The sequence below is a fragment of the Argentina silus genome (genome assembly GCF_951799395.1).
Source record: "Argentina silus genome assembly, chromosome: 21".
Classification (NCBI taxonomy): Eukaryota; Metazoa; Chordata; class Actinopteri; order Argentiniformes; family Argentinidae; genus Argentina; species Argentina silus.
This window is the reverse complement of record NC_139675.1, coordinates 13,427,232-13,452,306: the sequence shown is the minus strand read 5'-3', so window position 1 is coordinate 13,452,306 and position 25,075 is coordinate 13,427,232. Positions and strand designations below refer to the sequence as shown.

General features: G+C 45.6%; 1 protein-coding gene across 1 annotated transcript; it reads right to left on the bottom strand.

Moving 5' to 3' along the window:
* Positions 1 to 136: 136 nt before the first annotated feature.
* On the bottom strand, positions 137 to 24,863 carry tacr3a (tachykinin receptor 3a; the record flags this gene model as incomplete). The annotated part of the gene is made up of 5 exons (XM_083693206.1): positions 137 to 461; positions 3,666 to 3,862; positions 18,482 to 18,632; positions 18,938 to 19,126; positions 24,496 to 24,863. The coding sequence occupies 5 exons, from the start codon at positions 24,861 to 24,863 to the stop codon at positions 137 to 139; spliced, it is 1,230 nt and encodes a 409-aa protein (XP_083549332.1).
* Between the last annotated feature and the right edge of the window lie 212 nt (positions 24,864 to 25,075).

Sequence of the window (25,075 nt, the reverse complement as noted above, 5' to 3'; positions counted from 1 at the left end):
CCATGGGTCATCTGTCTATCTGTGCATGTCTACTGTGTTATCACTCTACACGTGTGTGTGTGTGTGTGTGTGTGTGTGCGTGTGCGTATCATGTGTGTGTTTGACTAACGTGTGTTACTGCGCATGCATTTCTGCCTCAGGAGAACTCCTCGGCCTGAGCGCTGGGGGCGTGGCCGGCCTTCTCTTTGGCTTCGCCCACGCTCCCGTTGCACCCATTGTGGTCGCCGCGGCGGGAGGTGACGTAGGCCTTGTTCCTGGCCGTGGCGGCGGCGGCGGCGAGGTGGGCGTCACCCTCGGTGGGGTCGTAGGTCACCACCATGGTGGTGTCGGCGCGGGACAGCGTGTACATGCTGCTTTGGCGGGCGGTATGCAGCCGTGTGGCGCGCAGCTCCAGTTCGTCGTAGCTGGAAACCTGGACGAACGGACACCAGCGGAACGCCCTCTTGAAGCCCGCACGGAACCTAATGGAGGTTGGGGAGAGATAGTTGATAGTTGAGGTCGGGGAGGGATAGTTGAGGTAGGGGAGAGATGGTTGAGGTAGGGGAGGGATAGTTGATAGTTGAGGTAGGGCAGGGATAGTTGAGGTAGGGGAGAGATGGTTGAGGTAGGGGAGGGATAGTTGATAGTTGAGGTAGGGCAGGGATAGTTGAGGTAGGGGAGAGATGGTTGAGGTAGGGGAGGGATAGTTGATAGTTGAGGTAGGGCAGGGATAGTTGAGGTAGGGGAGAGATGGTTGAGGTAGGGGAGGGATGGTTGATAGTTGAGGTAGGGGAGGGATAGTTGAGGTAGGGGAGAGATGGTTGAGGTAGGGGAGGGATAGTTGATAGTTGAGGTAGGGGAGGGATGGTTGATAGTTGAGGTAGGGGAGGGATAGTTGAGGTAGGGGAGAGATGGTTGAGGTAGGGGAGAGATAGTTGAGGTAGGGGAGAGATGGTTGAGGTAGGGGAGGGATAGTTGATGTAGGGGAGGGATAGTTGAGGTAGGGGAGAGATAGTTGAGGTAGGGGAGGGATGGTTGATGTAGGGGAGAGATAGTTGAGGTAGGGGAGAGATGGTTGAGGTAGGGGAGGGATAGTTGATGTAGGGGAGGGATAGTTGAGGTAGGGGAGGGATAGTTGAGGTAGGGGAGGGATGGTTGAGGTAGGGGAGGGATAGTTGAGGTAGGGGAGGGATAGTTGAGTTAAAGATGAGGCGAGTGCACATACAGTACAGTCCTTCCTACGGTCAGGACCGTGGAACCAAAAGTAGGGTTAATGTTTCCCTTGGGGACGCTGAATGGAGTCGCGTGCATTTAATCTCCAGGGACAGAGGGGCAGCGCACCTGTACATGGGCGTTTTTTTCCATCGCTCCTGAATAGCCATGCTTGTTTTTTCATCGACAGAGTGAAAGTGGTCAGGGCTCGGGCTCCTAAGTGCACTGAGACCTTAAGTGCCTCAGCTAAGTCTAAGTAGTATTCATCACCACTCAGGCAACTGGAGGCCGTTGAAGGAGACATGTCTCATGTCTCATGCCTCATCACACGCCTCTCTACCTCCTCAGATGCTCGCCGTGGACGATTTCACAAAAGACATTCTTTTTCAGTTCGGTCATGACTCAACGCGCTTGCATGTGCGTGGTGTGTGTGTGTGTGTGTGTGTGTGTGTGTGTCTGTGCGTGTGTGTGTGCGTATTAGTGTGTGAGTAGGCAGGCAGGCGGGCTTCTTCTGGACAATCTAACAATGCCTGGGTTGTTTTAAAACGGAGGGGAAAATTCGACCAATAAATTTCTCTGAAGCATGCTACTCCTGCATTGTGTCTTCATCTCTGATATTAATAGATCTGTTTACTCTGGCTAAAAGCATCCAGCTAGATATCGCCTTTGTGTTCGAAAGGAAAATGCCATGCGTTCTGTTGCCATGGGACAACATGTTAGTGTGAACACGTCACTCTCATTCAGAGCAAAAAACTGTAGACATTCAAGCTTTGGTATATTGCAATATTCAGTCTGTGTGTGTGTGTGTGTGTATACAGTGCCCTGCGTAAGTAATGGGACAGTGAAGCATTTTTTCTTCAACAATTACTATGAAGTTAAAGTAGCGATGATCAGCTTTTATTTGATGGTATTCACAATCAATGTTTTCACCATTGAAAAATTACACCACTTTTCATGCATAGTCCCCCTATTTCAAGGTACCCAAAAGTAATGGGACAGATTTATCAAATGTCCAAATGAAGCATTCATGTTTAGTATTTGGTTGACAATCCTTTGCATGCAATAACTGGCTGAAGTCTGCCACCCATTGACCCCACCAGACGCTGGGCATCTTCTCTGGTGATGCTCTGCCAGGCCTGAACTGCAGCCATCTTCAGTTGTTAGGGTAAAGGTTAGGGTTAGTTTTGAGGTCTTTTTGCCTAAGATCTCATCATCAGGAAATGAAATGCATGTTCAACTGGATTTAAATCTGAATTCTGAATCCACTTTTTGGTCCTGAAAAACCTAGGGTATGTAATAGCTGCAGCAATAACTGGTAAAATGATGATGTTACTGCTGACAGCAGCAGCAGAGTGGATTCTGAAGTGTACATTGTGTCGGCTCGAATACGAGCAAATGCGTCCAAATTCATTGGGTGGTGCTTCATCATCACAGCAGGACAATGACCCCAAACATACTGCCATAGCAACTAGGGAGTTTTCCAGAGCCAAAAAGCGGAAAGTTCTTGACTGGCCAAGTCAATCTTCAGATTTAAATCTAATTGAACATGCATTTCCTTTCCTGATGATACGATTGTAATCAAAAAGACAAACAACTAAATAAACAACAAGTGAAGATGGCTGCAGTACAGGCCTGGCAGAGCATCACCAGAGAAGATGCCCAGCGTCTGGTGGGGTCAATGGGTGGCAGACTTCAGGCAGTTATTGCATGAAACAGATTGTCGACCAAATACTAAACATGAGTACTTTATTTTGACATTATACTGTATGACTTTTTCCAATACGGTTGGAGCCCTGAAATAGGGGAAGTATGTTTAAAAAATGTTGTACTTTCGAAATGGTGAACCCAATCTGAAAACAAAAAAAATGAATTAAAGCTGATACTCTACTTTGACCCCATAGTAATAATTAATTCAAATCCAATCTGTTATAGAGCTAAAAGAAGACACAATTATTTCTCTTTCCAATACTTATGGAAGGCACTGTGTATACACATTATATATATACACACACTCACCAAGCACTTTATAAGGAACACTATACTAATACTGGCTAGGGCCTCCCTCTGCTCTTTAATAGGAACACTATACTAATACTGGGTAGGGCCTCCCTCTGCTCTTTAATAGGAACACTATACTAATACTGGGTAGGGCCTCCCTCTGCTCTTTAATAGGAACACTATACTAATACTGGGTAGGGCCTCCCTCTGCTCTTTATTAGGAACACTATACTAATACTGGGTAGGGCCTCCCAGTTTGCTCTCAAAATAGCCTCAGTTCTTTGTGGCATTGATTCCACAAGATGTTGGAAACATTGCTTTGATGACATGATTGCATCACGCAATTCCTGCAGATTTTTCAGGTGCACTTTCAAGCTGTGAATCTCCCGTTCTACCACATCCCAAAGGTGTTCTATTGGATTCAGATCCGGTGTGTGTGTGTGTGTGTGTGTGTGTGTGTGTGTGTATTTCCCTACCTGCTGTTAAGGCAGCAGTAGATGATAGGGTTGTACATGGTGGAGCTCATGGCCAGCCAGAGCACGGAGAGGTAGACCTGCTGGATGGACTTCCACCTGCTCAGGCTCTTGTTGAGGCCCGTCACGATGAAGTAGACGTGGTAGGGCAGCCAGCAGAGGGCAAAGGTCACCACCACGATGATCATCATCTTCACCACCTGACAGAGACGGAGGGAGGGAGGGAGGGAGGGAGGCGTGATGAGAGACCATGACAAAGAGAGAGGAGAGAGTCCAAGTACTTGTAATCAAAACCTCAGAGAGAGAGAGGGAGAGAGTGGTTGAGGGAAAATAATCAACTTAGCGGAGGTGAACGTCTGCACCCCGAGCTGTTTAACACCTACACGGCGTTGATTACCTCCCTTTAACTGGACACCTCATCACTGATTATCCCATACACATACCAGGGGAGGCTGGTGGAGGCAGAAATCGGAGGACGGGGCTGATTGTAATGCATGGAATGGAATGGAATGAGGAATGGTCTCAAACACGTGCGCCATGCTTTACAATGAGGCCCGTCCTCCGATTTCTACCTTCACTAGCCTCCACTGTCACATACTACTGTATATAATATTATAGTTAGGCACAATCTCGGTCCATGCCGAGGGCTGGTCCCACCAGATGGGGGGGTCTCGCACAACCCTGATCCATGAACGAGTCTACCCAAAAGGGGAGGGCCATTCCACAGCCTCTGGCCACGCCTGAGGCTGGCCCACCCATAGTAGCATCCAAGTCAAAGCACATTTCATACACACACACACACACACACACCCGCATTGCCATCTCAAGAGAGAAACCAAAACGAGTGAACCAGTACTGTGGTGAGTGGTGGCACTTAGCAGACTATGGCAACAAGGTCCAACCATGTACAGACAAGTTCAAGCATGTCGGACAGACGATCATAAAAAAAAAGAAAAAAAAAAAAGAACACCAAACATAACCCTAGAATGTTCTGTGCTCTCTCCCTCTGTAACGTTTATGTGTAGGCAGAGTAAACTCTCTTCTGGTGTAAACATCGCCTACTTGGGCACATCCAAAAAGAAAAAAAAAAACAGGTCATAAATTGTGCCCTGTTATCTAAACTGAAAGAGAGAGAGAGAGAAGAGAGAGAGAGAGAGAGAGAAATATTGAGAATTGCGTGAGCTTAACATCCTACCCTTCCTGTCCCAGTTGACACCCAGAGCCCCAAGTGACCATTATCTCCACTGACTGAAAGAAAAATGAGAAAGAAAAAAAAAAAAAGAGATTCCACACTGTTCGCTGATGAAACTACAGCTTCGACACGGACATATTTCGACCGCTGCTCTTTCATTTCCTTCTCTCTCAGACCAGCGGAACGCCCGCTTGAAGCCCGCACGGAACCTAATGGGGGAACCTAATGGGGGAGGGGGGGGGGGGGGGGGGGGGTTGGGGGAGGGAGGGAGGGGGGGTTGGGAGAGAACCAATTTATCATCCCAAATCGACAGATTTGATTCAAAAATGCCCGACTCCGCCGTCCATGGGGTTTAACCCAGTCACAGAGAGGGGTGGACACACGTTCGGAGCCGAGCAGAAAAAAATTGTCCATTGTTCTTCCATAATTGGATCCATAATTGGATCAAAGATCAATTTGTTTGAAAGCAGCCAATCAAGACAATGCTGGTGCAGCGGTGGGTGAGAGAGAACTTTGCCCTTGCAGTTCTATTAAGTTTGTTTGTTTTCATGGATGGCTTCTGTTTCAAACTGTGACACTTGAATGCTCCCTCACCCTCCACCGCTGCCTTTCCCTCAACACACAAAGATAAAACTGCAATTAAGCTTCGGCACCCTCCATCTGCTCCCTGGGTGGTTTAGTGTTGATCTCAGACTACACATGTGCACATCAAAGAGTGTTTGAGACTATTCCATCTGTTGCAGCAAAAATACAGTGTCCTCCATAAGTATTGGAAATAGGAAGCATTTTTGTCTTCTTTTAGCTCTATACTCTGATTTGAAATCAAACTCAAGTTACTGTAAGGTTAACGTAGAGATTCTCCGATTTAATTCAGTGTTTTCTTTTTTCAGATTGGTTTCACCATTTAGAAATGACCTTTTTATACATAGTCCTCCTATTTCAGGGAACAGGTAGTATTGGAAAATTGTCTTGACAGGTGTTTCTGGTGTGTGTTCCTTCACATCATTTGTGCAGGCATAAGAGAGCTGTCAATGTCTAGTATTGATTCTAGCCTTTACATTTTCCTTTGGAGTATTGATTCTAGCCTTAATGTTTTCCTTTGGAGTCTGCTATTGGTGTCTGTCAACATGAAGACCAAAGAGTTGTCACTGCAAGTCAAGGAAGCCATTAATGGGCTGAGAAATGTTTAATATATTATATGGACATATGGATATGTTTAAGAAACTGGTGAGCTCAGCAATCGCAAATGGCCAGGTAGCCCAAGGAAGACTTTTACAGTGGATGAGTGAAGAATGCTCACCATAATTAAGAACAAAATCTAAACGACTGTCCCACAAACCAGGAACACTCTCCAGGAGGTAGGCGTGAATGTGTCAGAGACCACCATCCACACATGATTTCACCAGCAGAACTACAGAGGCTACACTGCAAGGTGTAAACCACTAGTTAGCAACAGAAACCGTATGGCCAAATCACAGTTTGCTAAAGTACCTAAAAGAGCCTGTAGAGTTCTGGAAAAAGGTCTTGCAGACAGAAGAGAGAAATATTAACCTGTTCCAGAGTGATGGCAAATGGAAAGTGTGGGGGGAAAAAAGAAACTGCCCAAAATCCTCTGCATAAAACCTCATCTGTGAAATATGGTGGAGGAGGTGTTATAGCTTGGGCATGTATGGCTGCCAACTTTTTCCAATACTTCTGGAGCCCTGAAATAGGGGGAGTATTTTTAAATAATGTTGTACTTTCTAAATGTTGAAACCACTGAATTAAAGCTGAGAATCTCTACTTTGACCCCATAGTAATTGTTTGATTTCAAATCCAAACTTTTGGAGTATAGAGCTAAAAGAACACAAAATGCTTCCTCTTTCCAATACTTATGGAGGCCACTGTATATGAAAGAAAACAAATACTATCTGTACCCACAGACGCAATCTGCTGCTGAGGGCTGTGTGACGTACGGTAGGCTATGATGCTCCTGGTGAGGGGTGTGTGTGTGTGTGTGTGTGTGTGTGTGTGTGTGTGTGTGTGTGTTACCCATGGAGCAAACCTGTTCCAAGTCCGTTCTCTGTTCTGATAACAAGGAGACCCTACAGCTGTTCTATGAAGTAAAAATGACATGGTGCCCAAGCTTTCCAGAGAAAATGGCTCTCTCCTCATATGAACGAAGAGAAATGAAGTTGTGCTGTCCCCCCCCCATGAGTGGCTGGACAATAATGAACCCCCTTTTACAACGCCTGACTGGAGCCCATATGAGGGCACTTAACCATAATGGGCCTGGTTAAGAACCATAATGGGCCTGGCTTATGGGGAAGCGAGTCCTGTAGTGTCGTCTTAGGAGCCTGTAGGGTGATGAGTGTCGCTTGCTTCCCCTTGTTCAAACACCACTTTAAGATCCTTGTATTTCTCACAAGATAAAAAAAACCCAAAAAAAAACATGTTTCAGAAATCTTTAGAACATGTTTTACTCTATAGAAACAGAATGTCCCCCCCCCCCCCCCCCCCCCCACCAAAAGAAAGAAAAAGAAACCGTCAATTGCCAGCCTGCATGTCAGAATGACACAGCATTTGAAGTGGGCTTTTAAAAGATGAGCTAGCAGACTCCCGCTTGGAGTCTTTTCTCAAGTTCTTCCCCCCTCTGCACTGCTCCTCGGCAGGCAACCAAAAAGCCTTTCAACGACTCAAGCCCGAGGGTGGGTGGGGGTCTGCTCTGGTCGGCAGCGGCAGCAGCTGTTGATTCCTGATCCAGGTAGGACTCCAATCTGACAGGACAACAACAAAGGCCCCGCAGAGACAGGTGAAGAGGTGTGTGTGTGTGTGTGTGTGTGTGTGTGTGTGTGCGTGTGTGTGTGCGTGTCACTCTGTTTTTATGACTGCACATCAGGCACATTTTCTCCACCGGGGGATAGCTTCTCTTAAGATAACACTGCGAGCGGAGGTCGAGGGTCAGGAGAGATTGGGTCTGGACTGGCATACAGAGACAGACAGAGAGAGAGAGAGAGAGAGAGAGAGAAAGAAAGAGAAAGTGGGAGCGAGAGAGAGGTGAAGTTAACCAAACAGACACAGAGTTCCTCTATTCTGCTCTTTCTTTCTACCTCCGCTCTCCCTTTGTATTCCCGGGACGTGGCGAGGCGCCGTCTACAAAGAGCACACCTCGGCTGGCGGTGTTGATGGTAGACGGGGAGATCTTAATCGAGGAGGGCAAAGACCTTCTTTCAAGGTTGTGGCATGTTTGAAAACTCGGAAAAACTCAGATTTTTTTCGGGGAACGAAGCCTTTGGTGTCACTCCTCGCACACACACACGCACCCACACGCATACAGACACACACACACATACACACACACACACACACATACAGACACACACACAGACACACACACATACAGACACACACACATACACACATACAGACAGACACACACGCGCGCATATAGATGCGCACACACACGCGCACACACACGTATATAGAGACACACACACACGCACACACACACACCTTTTAGTCTGTATTTCAGTCCCATGATCAGAGAAAGAGATCAGAGATCCCTTTGCATAAAGAGTCACATTAGGGAGGCGCGACGCAACTCCTGGGGAATGAATTGCGGCTCATTACCATAACATTTCCATCAACACACCAAAGCTCATCCATTTCTAAGCTGCTGCTTGCATAGGCCTACCTACTGTACTGCATTAAACAGCCCAGGAAGAGGACTGCGACACCTACACACACACTTGCGACGGATGGGAGGGACTCTCTGCACGACTTCGACATGGAGGGGCGAAAGAGAACAGCTTTGCGCAGGCTTCCCACATCCTGTCACACTGCTGTGGATAACAGATAGCACACACAGACGGACGGGCGGACGGGCGGGCGGACGCGCACACACACACGGGCACACACACACAGGGGTAAGACGAGAGAGAGAGAGAAGGAGAGAGAGAGAGAAGGAGAGAGAGAAGGAGAGAGAGAGAAGGAGAGAGAGGGAGAGAGAGAGAGAAGGAGAGAGAGAGAGAGAGAGAGAGAAGGAGAGAGAGTAGAGAGAGAGAGAGAGAGAGAGAAGGAGAGAGAGAGAGAGAGAGAGAAGGAGAGAGAGAGAGAGAGAGAGAGAGAGAGAGAGAAGGAGAGAGAGAGAGAGAGAGAGAGAAGGAGAGAGAGAGAGAGAGAGAAGGAGAGAGAGAGAGAGAGAGAGAAGGAGAGAGAGAGAGAGAAGGAGAGAGAGAGAGAGAGAAGGATAAACAACCCTGAGGGGGAAGACTTAGAACACTAATCTTTCTCCCTGATTCTGCCCTTTTAAAACGTCTATAATTCCTGCCAAACAGACATGAGTGGTTACATCGTAGCGGACGCCACGGCGTCTGCCTTGAGATCGGAGGCCCGGGAGAAGTGCCCGATCACTCGTTTCTGTTAAAACACTGTCGAGGAAGGTCCCAAAATATCATCACGAGAGTACAACCGTAAAAAAAGGCTGCTGAAATCGTAAAACTGAGCGACGCAGCCTCAAAGTATTTTCTTTCCTCACTGTTCAGTCAAATTAACGGTCGGCAGATCATCGGAAAGGAGACCTAGTCGACCCTGACAAAAGACATGCAATCAAGTCTCATTAATTGTTGGAATGTGGTAATTCCCCCCCCCCCAAATGTTCTTGCATTTTCCTATTTCTAGATTCAATAATCTTCTCTAATATAAAATAGTGTTTTACAAATTGCATAAATAAGATCAGTTTTAGTGACTCTGCTCTGTGAGTTTAAAATATGTACATCCTGCCTAGCAGGAATATTGTATTGGTTATTAAGTCATTTCGGGTGCAAAGGTCACTCAAAACAATAATCAATGGGTTGATTAGTTGGATGGATTGGCAGGAGAGCTGATGTTTAATCTGCAACCAAAAGGAAATCAATGTACCAGAAAATATGCATTCCCAGGACATAATCTGCAATCGGAGTCTTGCTCAATTCCCCAAATAGACATATTTTTTATTGACAGGATTTTATAGAATATTTTCAACTGCAAGGCATGTGAATGAAAGTGAATGGAAGCTTCGTATAAGAGATGAAAGAATTCTGTCCAGGGGGTTGGAATGTCAAAGACCATGTGCCAGCATGACTGAAACCTTTGAGCCTTTAGTACAAATGTATATACTGTATATATGTACATGTGGTGTACATATATACAGTATACATATTACATTTTTTAAATAATATTTCTCCAAGCATTTGGGATAGCAGATACCAATTGAGCATAAGTGCGTGGCTTGTACAGAAATTACTGTATGTACAGTACAATTTTTCAGGTTGGAAAATGGGAAGAGGTTTCCCTTAAGTATGTCATTTAGCAGACATAAATAGGTATATACATTGGGAATCCACCAAGGAATTCAATTGATGTTATTTACCCATAAAAGGAAAGCTAATTTCCCTTCCGAGATCGCAAAATCTATTTTGTCTCGTTTTGTTTTAAACCCCCTCATGTTCTCTGGGACATTGATTCCAAGAATGTTTACAGCACCATCTGTCCAGCTGATTGGTGCATTACAGTCCAATTCATTACATCACAGTCAATTCATTACATCACAGTCAAATCCAAGTATTGAGCATTTCTCATAATTGGGTCTAAGACCAGAGAGATCAGAGAATGTATCTAATTCCGTGGTGAGAGCAATCAGTTCAGGTTGTGGGCAGAGATGGAAGGTGATAGCATCAGCATAAATGTATGTTTTAGTCTCATAACCCTGGATATCCAAATCTTTAAATATCTGTATGATTGTGTGTATTTGTATTGCTACAGTCTCAATTGTAACACTGACAAGAAGGGAGTATAATGTCTAAGTTAGCCTCAGACAATTAGTCATATTATTTAAGGTTTTATTACAGCCCGCAATCAAACGGGTATTTACTGAGAAAGTAACTTGGTAAAACTGGAATAACATTTACACTTTGGTTGCTTAGATATTTAGTGACAAATGTATTTACACTTTGTCTGCAGGGTACTTGAAAAGGGATTTAGGATAAATCCTTTGATGAGGGAGGGATGAGGTGTTTGTTTAGTATTTTCAGTACAGTTCAAATAGAGAAGATCAGCCTACCACAACACTATAGATCTGTGTAATCTGAAGGCAATTTCAAAGCAATTCACCATCTTCCAAATACGGTGAAAGTAAGACCACTTTGGAGGTTTTGTGCACTTAGACACCAAGAAAAAAAACAATTAATCAAAAGCCTTTATGTATGACTGTTTATTTACCTCAGTAAGTGCATTTCTTGCGGTGATCTCTGAAAGGGCGAATGGCTGTTTATCTCTCGAGGAAAAATGAGTAAACTCTCGTATGTTCCCATGGTGATTTATTCTGATTCAAGTCGAGAGAAAATGTGAATCCTAAACAACATACCCAGTACTGAGTGTTGTGTGACGCACAACAGCCCAACAAAGCCTCTGTAGCGTAGCAGCAGTGAAAACTGAGCGTGCTGAAAAACCCCATCAGTGCGAAGGTCAGATTTTGAGGTTTGGTGCTCAATTGAATTTTTCAGCTTCAGAATCTTTTTCGGCTATTGACAATTTAAAATATTGTAATTTAAAACCTAAAACATATATGTTTTGTCTTGAATATAATACGTATCACAAGAAATACTAGACATCATGGAAATACCTTTTGGTTCATTTATCCATGGTAAGTGGTGTGCAATAGATTAAAAAACGGGTGGGACAAACATCAATAATTAATTCATGCAATATTATTATATTATTATTAAAATTCTGTCTTGCACCTGATGTAAGTGCTGATGTGCATATCTTTCTACTTTTTCTCCTGTTTATCATTCTAATCATTTGTTCCTGAATTGGAACAGAACACTCAAGAGGAAAATACAACTTTGTTTCCAGCTTAGTACTGGTGATATGGACTCTGTCTGACTGCAGAGTGTTCCTCTTTAATGATCTCATGGTAACGGCTGGGCTGGGGCCCAATCGACCACTGGGTAAAAGAGTCGCAGATACACATATTGTAGCTAACACACACAACCCGCTACACTCCCTCCTACACACACACACACACACCAAACTGATCAAACCCCTGTGCTATCCTCAATATAACCAACACATGTGGTATCTCTTTCAACACTCCAGCACACGCGCACGCACGCACGCACACACACACACACACACACACACACACACACACAGCCTCGAAAAACTATGTCAGAATGTTAAAAAACATACCTGTAGAGCATTCCAGTATGGAGCCACTTATCTGTATTTACTCAGATGTGAGTAAATACAGCCCACCGTTTACCCTCTGAATGAAGCCACTGTTTTTACTCACTGTATTTACAGTGTTTTACAGTGTTTACTCGCTGTATTTACTCACATATGCCTCCTGAAGGAGTCTGGGGGGGACCATGCATGCAGAACAGACAACAGTCATTCCCCTGAATAGGAGGTAGATGAGGAGGTGATGGCGTCAGGATATTCCCTCCTCTCATCTCTCCCCCCCCCCCACCCCCCCGTATGACCCCTGCAGTGGTCTGGTTGGGTTGGTTTACAGCCTGGCAAACACCTCTTCTAGTTAATAGTTGTTCACTTTCCCTCCTCTCATCTCTCATATTACCTCCTTTTCTCCCCCCCCGCCGCCGCCCCCGTCTGAAGACCGCCTGTGTTGTCAACCATCAGCAGCGGAGACCGTATGACCCCTGCAGTGGTCTTGGTTGGGTTGGTTTACAGCCTGGCAAACACCTCTTCTAGTGAACAGTTGTTGACTTTAATACAGCGCAACAGAAACAGTGGAAAAACAAAAACTAAAATGGAGTGGAAATGAATGGGCCAATTCCATGCAATTTTCAAGAGTGAGGTTAGGTGGCTGAAACAACAGCGAGTTGAAATAAATGAAAAACACACCCCAAAGGCCTTGGAGGAATGTAGGAGAATATTGAATAATCAATTTGGAGCTGTTGCTTTGACCACAAAGCAAAAGCTCATTTTATTTGGGGTTTTTTTTCTTCCACACAGAGAGCTGAGAAAGTGGTGACCAAATTCAGTCTTCTGTTCTCCCTGGGAGCTTCAAAACTAACCAAGCACTTTTGTCAACACCCAGGAGTCAACAAATGTCTTTCTTTAAAGAGAGTCGGCCCAGTGAATTAACACACACACACACACACACACACGCGCGCGCACGCGCACACACACACACACACACACGTACGCATTCACGCAAGCACATACACTAGCACACACACACACACAAAACACAGTGCTTTCAGCAGGGAGTGTGGTGGGGGTGATTACAGTTTCAAGGCAAACTGGGAAAAGAAGAGAGTTTAATGAAACACACAATGACACAACCAAACGACCATGGCCATATAATCTGATTCATGATAATGTTTAAGAAGAAGAAATGCTGGTGTTTGTACACACTGCTCCAAAACCGTGTCAAACCAAATCAAATACACATTCTAAGCCGTTCTCCAACCCCCCCCACGAGAACCATTTCAATAAAACATCAGCCTCTCAACCTGCGCTTTATTGCTGCGCATCAGTGATTTTTCAGCAACCGTTTTCAATATCGCAACATGGTTGCCGGGGGGGGGGGGGGACCTCACTTCCAATAACGATGAGAGAAACGAATAACCATGGACGCTAACTACAACCAACGCCAGGGGAGGGAACTCGATAAGTCGTCGGCAAAAACTTGAGTGATAAATACTGAACTCCAATGAGCATTTCAACGTGTATAATGGATATTGAATTATGTGGCGCAGACCAGCGCAGACATTCCAGGGGGGTCATGTCCAAATCACCAGATATATTACGTGGCGTCATGGTTATCATTTTAGGCCATTAATGACTGACAGTTAAGAGAACACACACACTGGGAGAAGCAGCACCACTCAAGGATGAGAGGAGGGGGGGGGGAGAGAGGGAGGGAGTAGGGGGGGGGAGAGAGAGAGAGGCAGGAGAGCATGAGCAAATGAGATAGACACAGGGCAGGAGAGAGAGGGAGTAAGCGAGAAAGGGAGCGGAAGGGGGTGGGGGGGGAGGAAAAAGCAAGTAGAGCATTGGCGCTCTAGCTGTGGCGGGGGGGGGGGGGGGGGGGGGGGGGGGGGGGGTTGCTGCAGGGGCTGGCATGGAGTTGAGCTGTGGCTAAGGATGGGATTCTATTCGAAATGGGGTTTGCTGAGCCTTACAAAGGACTGGACACAGCCCAGCATACAGCAATGCACATGTTGGCTCCAGCCCAGCACCGTCACACCCGATTCCAAAACTCAACCACTTCATCAAGCCCTTGATTCATTGAATTAGGTGTGCTAGTGTCGGGCTAGAATAAAAATGTGCAACCCTGGAGGGACAGCACCCCCTGGCCATTATACAAAGAAAACAGGCATACAGTGGCCTCCATAAGTATTGGAAAGAGGAAGCATTGTGTCTTATTTTAGTTCTATTCTCCTACATTTTGGATTTGAATTCAACAATTACTATGGGGTCAAAGTAAAGATCCTTCGCTTTTTTTTCTAACCATTTAGACTGTTTTTTTTTTTTAAACATACTCCTCTTCTTTCAGGGCTCCAAAAGTATTGGAAAAAAATACATATAATGTCCAAATAAAGCACTCATGTTTAGTGTTAGGTCAACATTCCTTTGCATGCAATAACTGCCTGAAGTCTTTTTGCCTAAAATCTGAGGAAATGAAATGCAGGTTCAATTGGATTTAAATCTGAAGATGGCTGTGAAAAACTCCCTAGTTGCTGTGGTAGTATGTTTGGGGTCATTGTTTTACTGTACGATGAAGCACCATCCAATGCATTTGGAGACATTTGCTTGTACTCGAGTAGACAAGATGTTTCTGTACACTTCAGAATACATTCTGCTGCAGTTGTCAGCACTAACATCACTAATTAAGACAAGTTAGCCAGTTCTTGTGGCAGCTATACATGCCCACACCATACAGTAGCATGCCCTCCATGTTTCACAGATGAGGTGGTATGCTGTAAATCTTGGGCAGATCCTTTTTTCTCCAAACTTTCCTCTTGCAATCACTCTGGTACACGATAATATTCGTTTTATCTGTCCACAAGGCCGTTTTGGCAAACTCTAACCTGACCATCCTTTTTGTTGATAACTATTGTTTTGCACCTTGCAGTGAAGCCTCTGTAGTTCGGCTGGTGACGTATTTGTGACGTAGTCTCTGACACATTCACAGCCACCTCCTGGAGAGTGTTGCTGATTTGTGGGACAGTTGTTCTGTTTTTTTGTTACTTCTGGTGAGCATTCTTCAGTCGTCCACTGAAGAAGTCTTCCTTGGCCTACCAGCCTGTTTGTGATTGCTGAGCTCCCTAATGCTTTCTTTCTTTGTTCATGATGTTACAGACTGTTGATTTTAGTAAGTCTAAGGTTTTGGCTGTGTCTCATTGGTTTTGGCTGGGTCAGTCTCATAATGCCTTCCTGACTTTCATTGACATCTCTTTGGTCCTCATGTTGACGGACACCAAAGGCTGAAATACTGGACATTGACAGCTCTCTTATTCCTCCACAAATGATGTGACGGACACACCTGACCAACCAGAAACACCTGTCGAGCCAATTTTCCAATACTTTTGGTGCCCTCAAATAGGGGGACTGTGTATGTTGAAAACATTGAATTAAAGCTGAAAAACTCTACTTTCACCTCATAATTTAACCGCACTGTATTCTTCTGCATTGCAGGCTTGGGTAAATACCACCCTGGGCACCAGTTATGCCGCAGCTTCGCATTCCCACGCCGGTGTCATTCACAGGGCACGATTCCACCTACTCCCATGAATCATGCTATCAGCAGAGTTCAGCTGGAGCAGACCTGTCACATGTGTACCCTGTGGATTAGCACACACTCACACGCACACGCACACACGCACACACACACACGCATGCGTAACACACACACCCTCTGCAAAGACTGAATCAATAACGGTCTGAGCGTCTAGACGGACTCGCAGAGTGTCACAGTGAGTCTGTACGCCCTGTAACCGGGAGGTTTTGTTTGCCAGGGGAACCCATTACGTGGGCAGATTTGGACGAAAAAAATAGACAACCTGCACAGAGCAGATTGGCGAAGAATGGACAGAAAATGAGGGTTACCGATTGGAACGCCGAGAAGCCTCATTTCAATTGAACAGAGATAATGATGATTGTCAGGAAATTATTGCTTCTCAGTTCCCTCCGCTGTCCTCCTGACCTGTTTTTCACTGAACAATCAACTCCGTTTGTCACAGGGGTGAGGAGGTGTCCACCATCATTCAAACCCCGGCAAATTATGATTATCTTTCCTTTCTCATCTCTCTCCGGGCCCTAATTTGCTTCCTCTTAAGAGTAAAGTGCACCACTAAAGCCATGCGCCAAGACCTTTTGGGTAATTTGGTGTCACTGCAAAGCGTGGTGGTTTCTAACGCTTATTTGTCAAATGATGAGTGCTACGATGTCACAATGATGTGACGCCATAAAAGACCAATCAATCATTAATCATTAAGGGATACAACTATAAATTGCGAGCCCATCCTATGCATGCAAAGCATGTCTTTTTTTCTTTTCTTAGTAAAGTAGAAATAGACTTAGAATTTGACTCACTTCATAGAATTTGAATTGAGAGCTAAAGTCAATGGCCATGTCTTTGGTCTTGGGACACATTTAGCAGGAGGAAGCAATTGTCGCACCATGACAAAGTCTTCCACAATAGGTCCATAATAAAATCAGATTCTCTCATGATATGTCTGTTCTCATATTGGCTGTCACAGCCATCGGTGTACCATCAGATGGACAGGAGGAGATAGAGCACATGACCTTGAGGAGATCCTGCAGATGACCAGAGCAGCTTCGACACGGCCCCCGTTCACTCTCACTTGCTGCGATCCCCGTCCGCCAGGAAGTCCACTATCCAGCCAACAGTGTTCAGATCCAACGTGAAGTAGGAGAGTAGTGTCTCGGCCCCGTGTGTGTGTGGCTGGGGAGTGTTAAAGTCTGACAAGAAATCTACAAACAAAAGCCTGGCATGCGTCTTTGGGCCTTCAGGGTGTTTATATAGGAAGTTAAGTATTCTTATTGGTGCATCCTCCACCCCCCTTTTGGCACGGCAAGCAAATTGCAGGGAATCCAGATAGTCCTCAACCTGACACAGCACATGCCATCCGGATGAGCCTATGGGATAGGGGGATAGGGGAGGTTGATTTGGAATTCGGCCATGGAATCTTTTGAACGAACGGAGGTCATTTAATAACAATTAGGAAGGAATCAAATGAAGAAGGATTTGAACGTGAGGATGTCGGTTGTGTTCATACCCTGTCGTATTGCTACGGAGAGCAGTGGAGGCGGGTGGAGGTAGAACACGTGTGTTTGATACCCTTCTTCATTCCATTCCGTTCATTACTTCGCTGAAGTAGAGATGGGGTATTTTATCCGAAAGAAGTTTTGGCCGCCCCTTAATTTGGCTCGTGGTACGACAAAACTATCAACTGTAACGTGAAACGCAACAACTTGCTACGGTTAAGGTTAAGGTGGTTTACGAGTGTTAAGAGAAGTTAGTGTCACTGGTATGAATACTATGTTGAACATCTATAAACCATCTAGAGGAGAACTCTCTGGATAAAGTGTTACCACACTGGTAGATGAGGAACAGCCTACCCGCTGTTTTTGTGTTCCATCTCGCAAAGTCAAGTGATTGCAAGGTATTTTTAAAGCTTATCCTGAAAACAAACATACTGCCATTATAGACAGCGATATAGTCAAGCCGGGTACAGAGTGTATTATACAGCCATCCTCCGTTGTGAATTCCAGAGCCGTTCTATGTTCATGCTTTAAGCCGGCGATGACAATACAGTGTGTTAGCATCAAAGGGATTTGCTGTGAACTCCTCGAGATACAAAGATAATAATGTGGCGGAGAGGAGAGCTGAGGCACTAAAGCTTTCATGTATCTGCAGCCAGCTCTATGTAGTCTGACAGGAGTAGTGCCATTGCCTGGAGCCCCCCACCCTCTTCTCATCTCCCCCCCGAGAGACAGGGCCTATAACACCTCACCTTACCTGGGCAGGCTGCCCTGGTGGGGGACGACGACGACGACAGGTGCATGGCACATAAGATCGGTCGTTACAAAAACCCAAACGAAACTGACACGGTGAACCAGGAAGTACGCGCCACCGTGAATCACCACGGTGACATGAATTATGAAGGAACACCTCACCTTGCGACTCTATTAGGAGGTTCAATGAATCTAATACGTATATACACACACACACACACACACACACACACACACACACACACACACAGCCTAAACAGCCTAAACCGCGTTGTCGTATCACCAAGAAAAAAATGGCCTCAGTTGCTACGACTGAGTGTGTGAGACCCACTGGCAGTCCACAGTGTACAGCCAAGTGATGCCTTCTGACATCAGCAGTACAGTGGAGCCAAACCCACATCGCCTGGGGACTCCGTTAGCATTCAGAGCTAGCTCTTGTCAAAAAGTTACAATGTCAAAAAAGGGTGTATAGAGCACAGGTGACCAGCAAAGTACACAAGCCGTCAACATGAATCCACTGAGTCCACTGAGCGATGCAGTGTCACAACGGGAGGAGGGGGGGGGGGGCAAAGCAAACAGTTTGGGGGGGGGTACATACCTTCCTCTTGGCTCGGAGCTGTCCGTGGTAGTTGTCGGACGAGTTCCCAGGGATCTCCCCTCCCCAGAGTGTCACACCCACAATGGTGTAGGTGATGCCCATCACCACTAGGGGCAGCAGGTACACCAGCACCATCACTATGATATGATACCTGGGCAGAAAATACATTTCAAGTGAATAACGCATAATGCGGGAGAGGGACTAAAAAAAACATGTCAAAACAGAGGTATGGAAAGAGGAAAAGCCAAACGATGGGAAGCATCATCGTATGCAGACGAAGGGCGACGCGAAGAGTAAGGTTAGGCTAAGCTACGCTAACTTTACATAGGAATAGGAAAATAGAAAGTGGTTGGTGACAGCCCTGAGGGCCGGGCTAAGTGTAATGCTAAGCTACATTAGGCTAAGCTAGGCTAACAGGAGGGGCTAACAGGAAGAGAGAAGAAAAAAAAGTCTCACATAAAGTGGTCTTCGGCAGCGCGGGGAAAGGCCACGTAGCAGATGGTCCTGCGGGGCATCTTGCGGATGGTGGAGTAGAAGCACAGAGGGAAGGCCAGCACCACGGCCATCGCCCAGATACACACAATGACCACCTTGGTGGCCGTGGCAGACAGACGCGGTTTCAGGGGGTGGATGATGGCCATGTACCTGCAGGGGGTCAAAGGGGTCATGGGGTCAAAAGGTTCAAAGCTAAAAAGGAGTCGGCACCCGTAAGGGGTCAGAGCTGAGAAATGTCATTTGTTTTCCTTCCTTTAGTGCATCAGCTGTGCTTGATTCAGTTTGCCTGGCTCAATCAAAGACTCAAAAAGAATATTAAACCGAACAGTTGGCAGTTCAATTCATAAACTGTGAGGAAAATCCGCCTTCGAATGAACTGGCAGTTCACAAATTCACCACGGTGGATGAATTAAATAAATCCCTGAACTTAACAGGAATTAATCTCCCCCTTCTCGCTTTGTTTCTTATGCTTTAACTCCAAACACATGCAGCTGTTCAATTCATATAATCAACAAAGGATTTGGATTTATACACATTTATACAATACCCAGTTACACAATGGACCCCTCCCCATATTAGCTTGAGATTACTCTGAGCCCACGGTAAACTTGGGCTGGGCGGGGATACAGCATCATCCTGATTGGTCCTTTTATTTATTTCCTGCTGTGAAAACTGACTGTCGGAGATAACAACAGCTTGTTGACATTAATCCCTTTTAATGTGAAGCTCTAACAGAGTAGGTTCCTCCCATGGACCCTCTTCCTGATGCTTTTCAGAAGCCCCTGCCCCTGCCACCCTCCGTGATGGATATTCCCTAAAGGACACATCACCAACAGCTGTCCCTAATGCCATCTGTAATGACTTGGCATTTATTCCGAGTGGCACTCTGACCCTAGCTGGGAGAAAACAGAAGAGAGTGGGCTGCTTGTTCAATTCACAATCAATTGTGTGGCAGAGCAGTCCAGGTTATCTGGGACCAAACACACACAATGAGATTGGTGGATTAGATAGATTGAACCATTTAAAGACCTCACACACCCACACATAAGCCGATATTCTCCACACGCAGACCAAGCACCTACACAAACACATGCATGGACACACAAACAGTTCCAACTCATACAGACCCCACCCCAACCCACCCCACCCACAACGCCCACTCTCTCTCTCTCTCTCAAACAAACAAATCATTAGCCACATTTCTCAAGTTCTTTTCATCCAGAGTCACTGCTACGTTACAGCAGCCATCTATTATCCTCACTGTCAAATGCGGAGCAGTCTAGTTAGAGGAGCCAAAAGTGTGCACTGTGTTTCACTACATAGAACATAGAAAAGTCCCATTACTGGGTTTGGTTTCTCAGGAGCACAGAGTCAAAGTCAACATGGGCAACTGATGTCAACATGGGCAACTGAAGTAAACATGGGCAACTGATGTCAACATGGGCAACCGAAGTCAACATGGCCGACTGAAGTCAACATGGCCAACTGAAGTCAACATGGCCAACTGAAGTCAACATGGCCAACTGAAGTCAACATGGCCAACCGACGTCTTCAGGTACGGGAGACGTAGGGGGAAAACACTGCTCTCGTCTTTAGCCTTCCGAAATGAATACTGTAGCAATCACTGGAATCACAAATGATCAAGCAGGTCATTTGCTCACTCATCCATTGATGATGCTCAAAGCTAACCCTAACCCTTTAAGAAGAGAAGACTTTATTCATCGGTGGAGGTGTGTGTGTGTGTGTGTGAGTGAGTATGTTTGTCTGCTCATCCATCTCCATAAATAACATTATCACACCGGCAAAACGTGTGTCGACACACTCGCACTGAGGAAACGGGTGTCGGAGACTTCGAGCAGACGGTGCCTTGCGCAGCGAAAAACCAGCAGGAAATGTGTTCTCCAGTTGTTCCTCTATTTTTGGAATGTTTTTTTATTCTAGAACGCCGTCCCCTCCCATCTGCCCTCATTCACTCCTTGTGGACTGGATGTGTATAATACAGTTCCACCTACATTTCGCTAGGTTGCTTACTGTCCACCAGGGGAGGCTGAAATCGGAAGACGGCCTCATTGTAATGCATGGAATGGAAGGAGAACAGGTATGAATAAGGGATGGTATCAACCTTGTTTGATACCATTCCTCACTTTCTTCCCTGCATCACAATCAGCCCGTCCTCCGATTTCTACCTCCATCAGCCTCTAACTGCAGTACAGCATTGTACCCAGAATAACTTTCAGGGGAAACCTTTTTCAGGAAAAATAAGGCACAGCGTCAAAATCGCCAACGGGCACATTCACCACGGACGGTCATGAATGGCGACCCTGTACCATTTCAAGATGTCTTGAGATTCCAGAGTGCACTTGGGTTGCAGTGAGTAGGACCGGAAGGTTCCATCTATGTAGGTCATTATCCATGTTCCCTTTCTCCCGTACTCCGGCTGATGAAATCGAAGGGACACTCTGGACCAAAAAAAAAAAAGAAGGGGCTTGCTGTCTCTGATCGAGGAAGGTCGTGGTGAGCAGAGCCTTAAGGATGTTCTATTTGTTTGTCACGGAGTCCAGAAGGATCCAGCATATCACAGGGCTCTTACAGTTGTCACACAACTGCATGGTTCACACTCCACATCTATATTCAGCTCACTCACACACACACACACACACACACACACCCACAGACGCTGTAATTATAGTCATGTTATTCTACATCGCATTATGGCTTCACAGGTGCAAACGCCGAGCAGGATGTAAGATGGGGTATTAATCAATGTGAAATCAGGTTCAGGCCTCATTTGATATCATCATCTCATGAGATGACACCACAGGAGGTGAAGTCCTAGGGGAGTGTGTGTGAGTGAGTGAGTGAGTGAGTGAGTGAGTGAGTGAGTGAGTGAGTGAGTGAGTGAGTGAGCGAAAAAGAGAGAGACTTTTGATGCTCTTCAGTGTGACATCGTCACTACGTAGCATGTGTCGGCACCAACACAACGCTCTCCAATGAACGTTCTTCATCATGTGATCTCATTCTTTGATCACTACCGATTTATCATGGCCATTTAGCACTATTTCAAAGCTCCAGTCTATGTACTGGACCTTTGAAGGTACATGCCAGAACTTATGTCATTACTTCTTTACATCAAATGTTGAATGTTGACTGTATGGTTCATGATAATGTGAATTGATGAATCTCATTACCCAATCCGGTAATGTCGTGACGATATTTGTCTATTTAGGGGACCCACCTAGCTCAAGAGCTCCCCCATAGGTCATAAATTCGATTCTTAAAAACATGAACACGCCTAATATTCACACCTTGACATCTGACTTTGGTGAGAGAACAAACCATACCCCTGAGATTTCAGAGATTCACTGATACATACATTTTGTGTCTAATCTCTTACACCGTCCTCCTGAGGCCAATATCAACAGTAGGAGAGCAACTCTCTCTGCATGTTTCACAGCCTTTAGAATTGCCACTTTCCTGTTAAAACAACCAACCAACTATGAGGAAACTCTTCTAATCTACTGCAGGGGTCCGCAAACTCTTTTTTTCTTCACACGACCCCTTATTTCCTGTGACCCGAACAACTTCATTGGGGACTATGCAAACACATAATAATGACATCCAAGCGTATTATAATCGCCTGAAAGATGCTCTTATTGGTTGGAGATGAACCCCAACACAATATAGGCTACAGGTGCAATTGACAGACAATGTTTGTCGTCATACGGAACACAAATGTTTGTGTCTTATCTGTTAAATTACAGACGTTAGTTTGATTTTCTCAGGGGACCCTGATTTCAAATCAGGGGACCCCGCATAGGATCCTGACCCCAAGAACAGCTGATCTACTGCATTTTTGCATGACTTCAGTGTCTGTGCAGACTGCTATCAGTGAAATGGAATTAAAAGAAGTGGCCGTGCCCTCTTTCTCCTTGCTCCCCTCCCCCCTCCCCCCTCTATACTCCATCAATGTACATCTTAGAATGGTATATTTGCGACTTCCAGCAGAGATAGCTACAGTAGCATGAAGCAAGACACTCACCAGCCTTTTTGTCACTCGGCTATCACTGATGTGCGTGCGCCTACGGAATGGCTTGTGAGTGAAATGTCTTGCTCGGATGAATCTGGAACATCTCTGATGCCGTCCAGTTTCCACATCGCTGAGTATACTTTGACAGCTACTCTTCTAGGAGTCAACAGGTCCACACATCCCTGCCTATGTCACAGAGGAGATGCGATAACCAGACCTGGATTCCAATAGTATTTGAAATCCTTTTAAATACTTTGTTGGGCTTGATTGAGTTCGCCCTGGCACAATGGAGCCAATTGGATAGTCCCAAATATGCAAACCCTGCCCATCTGACATTTCAGACAGCCTCAAAGCAAATGCTCAACGTATTTAAAAAATTATTATTATTATTTTTCTTTTTTTTGAACGGAGGTCTGAAAATAACACATTTAATATAAATACTCTGGGGCAGTGGAGCATCTCTCTGGTGAAGCGATGTGAATTGGATGCACAATAACATGATGTCCCTACAAGGGGGTTCCATCACTGGGATGGATGTGTGTAGGCTCCCCCAGTGACACCCCCTGGAGAGGCCATAAATAAGTAATAACAGCCTGAAAATAAGCAATAACAGGGCAGGCGTGAGCCAATTTGTCAAATGACTTTAATTAGTTCCACCCAAACTGTGTCGTCTCGGTTGGGCATTTTCCGGTTATATGTTTTTTGGGTTTCCTTGAGCAGGAAGTAGGCTAGACCCAGTGTCGTGGCGTTTTTAATTTTAGTTTCCGTTTCTCATGTGGTGATAGGAGCCCGATACTCATAGAATGGCCAACCTGTGGAGACTCCTGACGCGAGAATGTTCTAGTGCACTGTCAGGGATGAAAGTCACCGAATCACAAAGACATTTTTACATGAAATGGGATAGATGTGAGTCTTGTGGATATTTCACGGCCCTTTTGATATGGCTGCCAACGTAAGTTAAGTTGGAACGGAATATGCAACTCCTCAGCTCAGACTGACAAGAAATAAGATGAAACGCATGGCTAATTTCACAGTTTTTTTCATCTTTGGAGTATGTTTTGCTTTGAAGCAACCACACACACACACACACACATACGAGCACCCTCATACACGTACATACACACACACACACACACGCACGGACGCACGCGCACACACACTCACACACACACACACACACACACACACACACACACACACACACACACACACAATGCAGAGCTACCAAATGTTCACCATTAGTGTTTGATACAGTAGGCTACACAATCATGTTTCATTTCTGGGGACGGGAGGTGAAATTAGAGGTGGGGGTGGGGATATACAGGTCCCCTACAACCTTATCATATTCATACAGTAAGATCATTCATTCCTACTAATTTTGCTGAATTACAAATGGCTTTAAAAACGTCCATAAGACGTAATACAATAATGCACATATCATCATCACAATCAATCAAAGTATAGGACAACATTTCAAATGTATAACGAGTACCTGTCAACGGCAATTGCAGTCATGGAATATATGCTGGCAAACACGGATGTCACCGGAAAGAAGTTGTGAAACTTGCAATAAGCCTCTCCGAAGTACCATTCTCCGTGGGCAGCGTAAATAAAGTTAATCAAAGTATTGAATGCGGCCATCGACGCGTCAGAAAACGCCAAATTCAGAAGGAAATAGTTGGTGACTGTACGCATACGCTTGTGGGCAAGAATGATCCATATGACAATCAAGTTTCCGAATACCGCCACGGCCAGCACGGAGCTGTAGGCGATAGACCACAGCGCAACGCGCCACGGAGGTTGAACAAACTGATTGGTGAAGTTCCCCGTTATGTTAGATCCGTTGTGCGGCGCGGCCATTCTGTTATTTCCCCACGCTTCTCACCGTGGAATATGTTGGATTGACTTCAGTCTTCTTTTTCTTGGACAGGTAGTGAGGAGAATGTAGTCTCACTTCTCTGCGGAACTCAGTGATTTAAGCGCAACAACGCAGGTGAAATCCCCTCTCCACTCCACCAAAAAAATAAGTCTCTTTGGTCTCCTCCTGTTGAATGCGGGTTGAGCGCACGGTC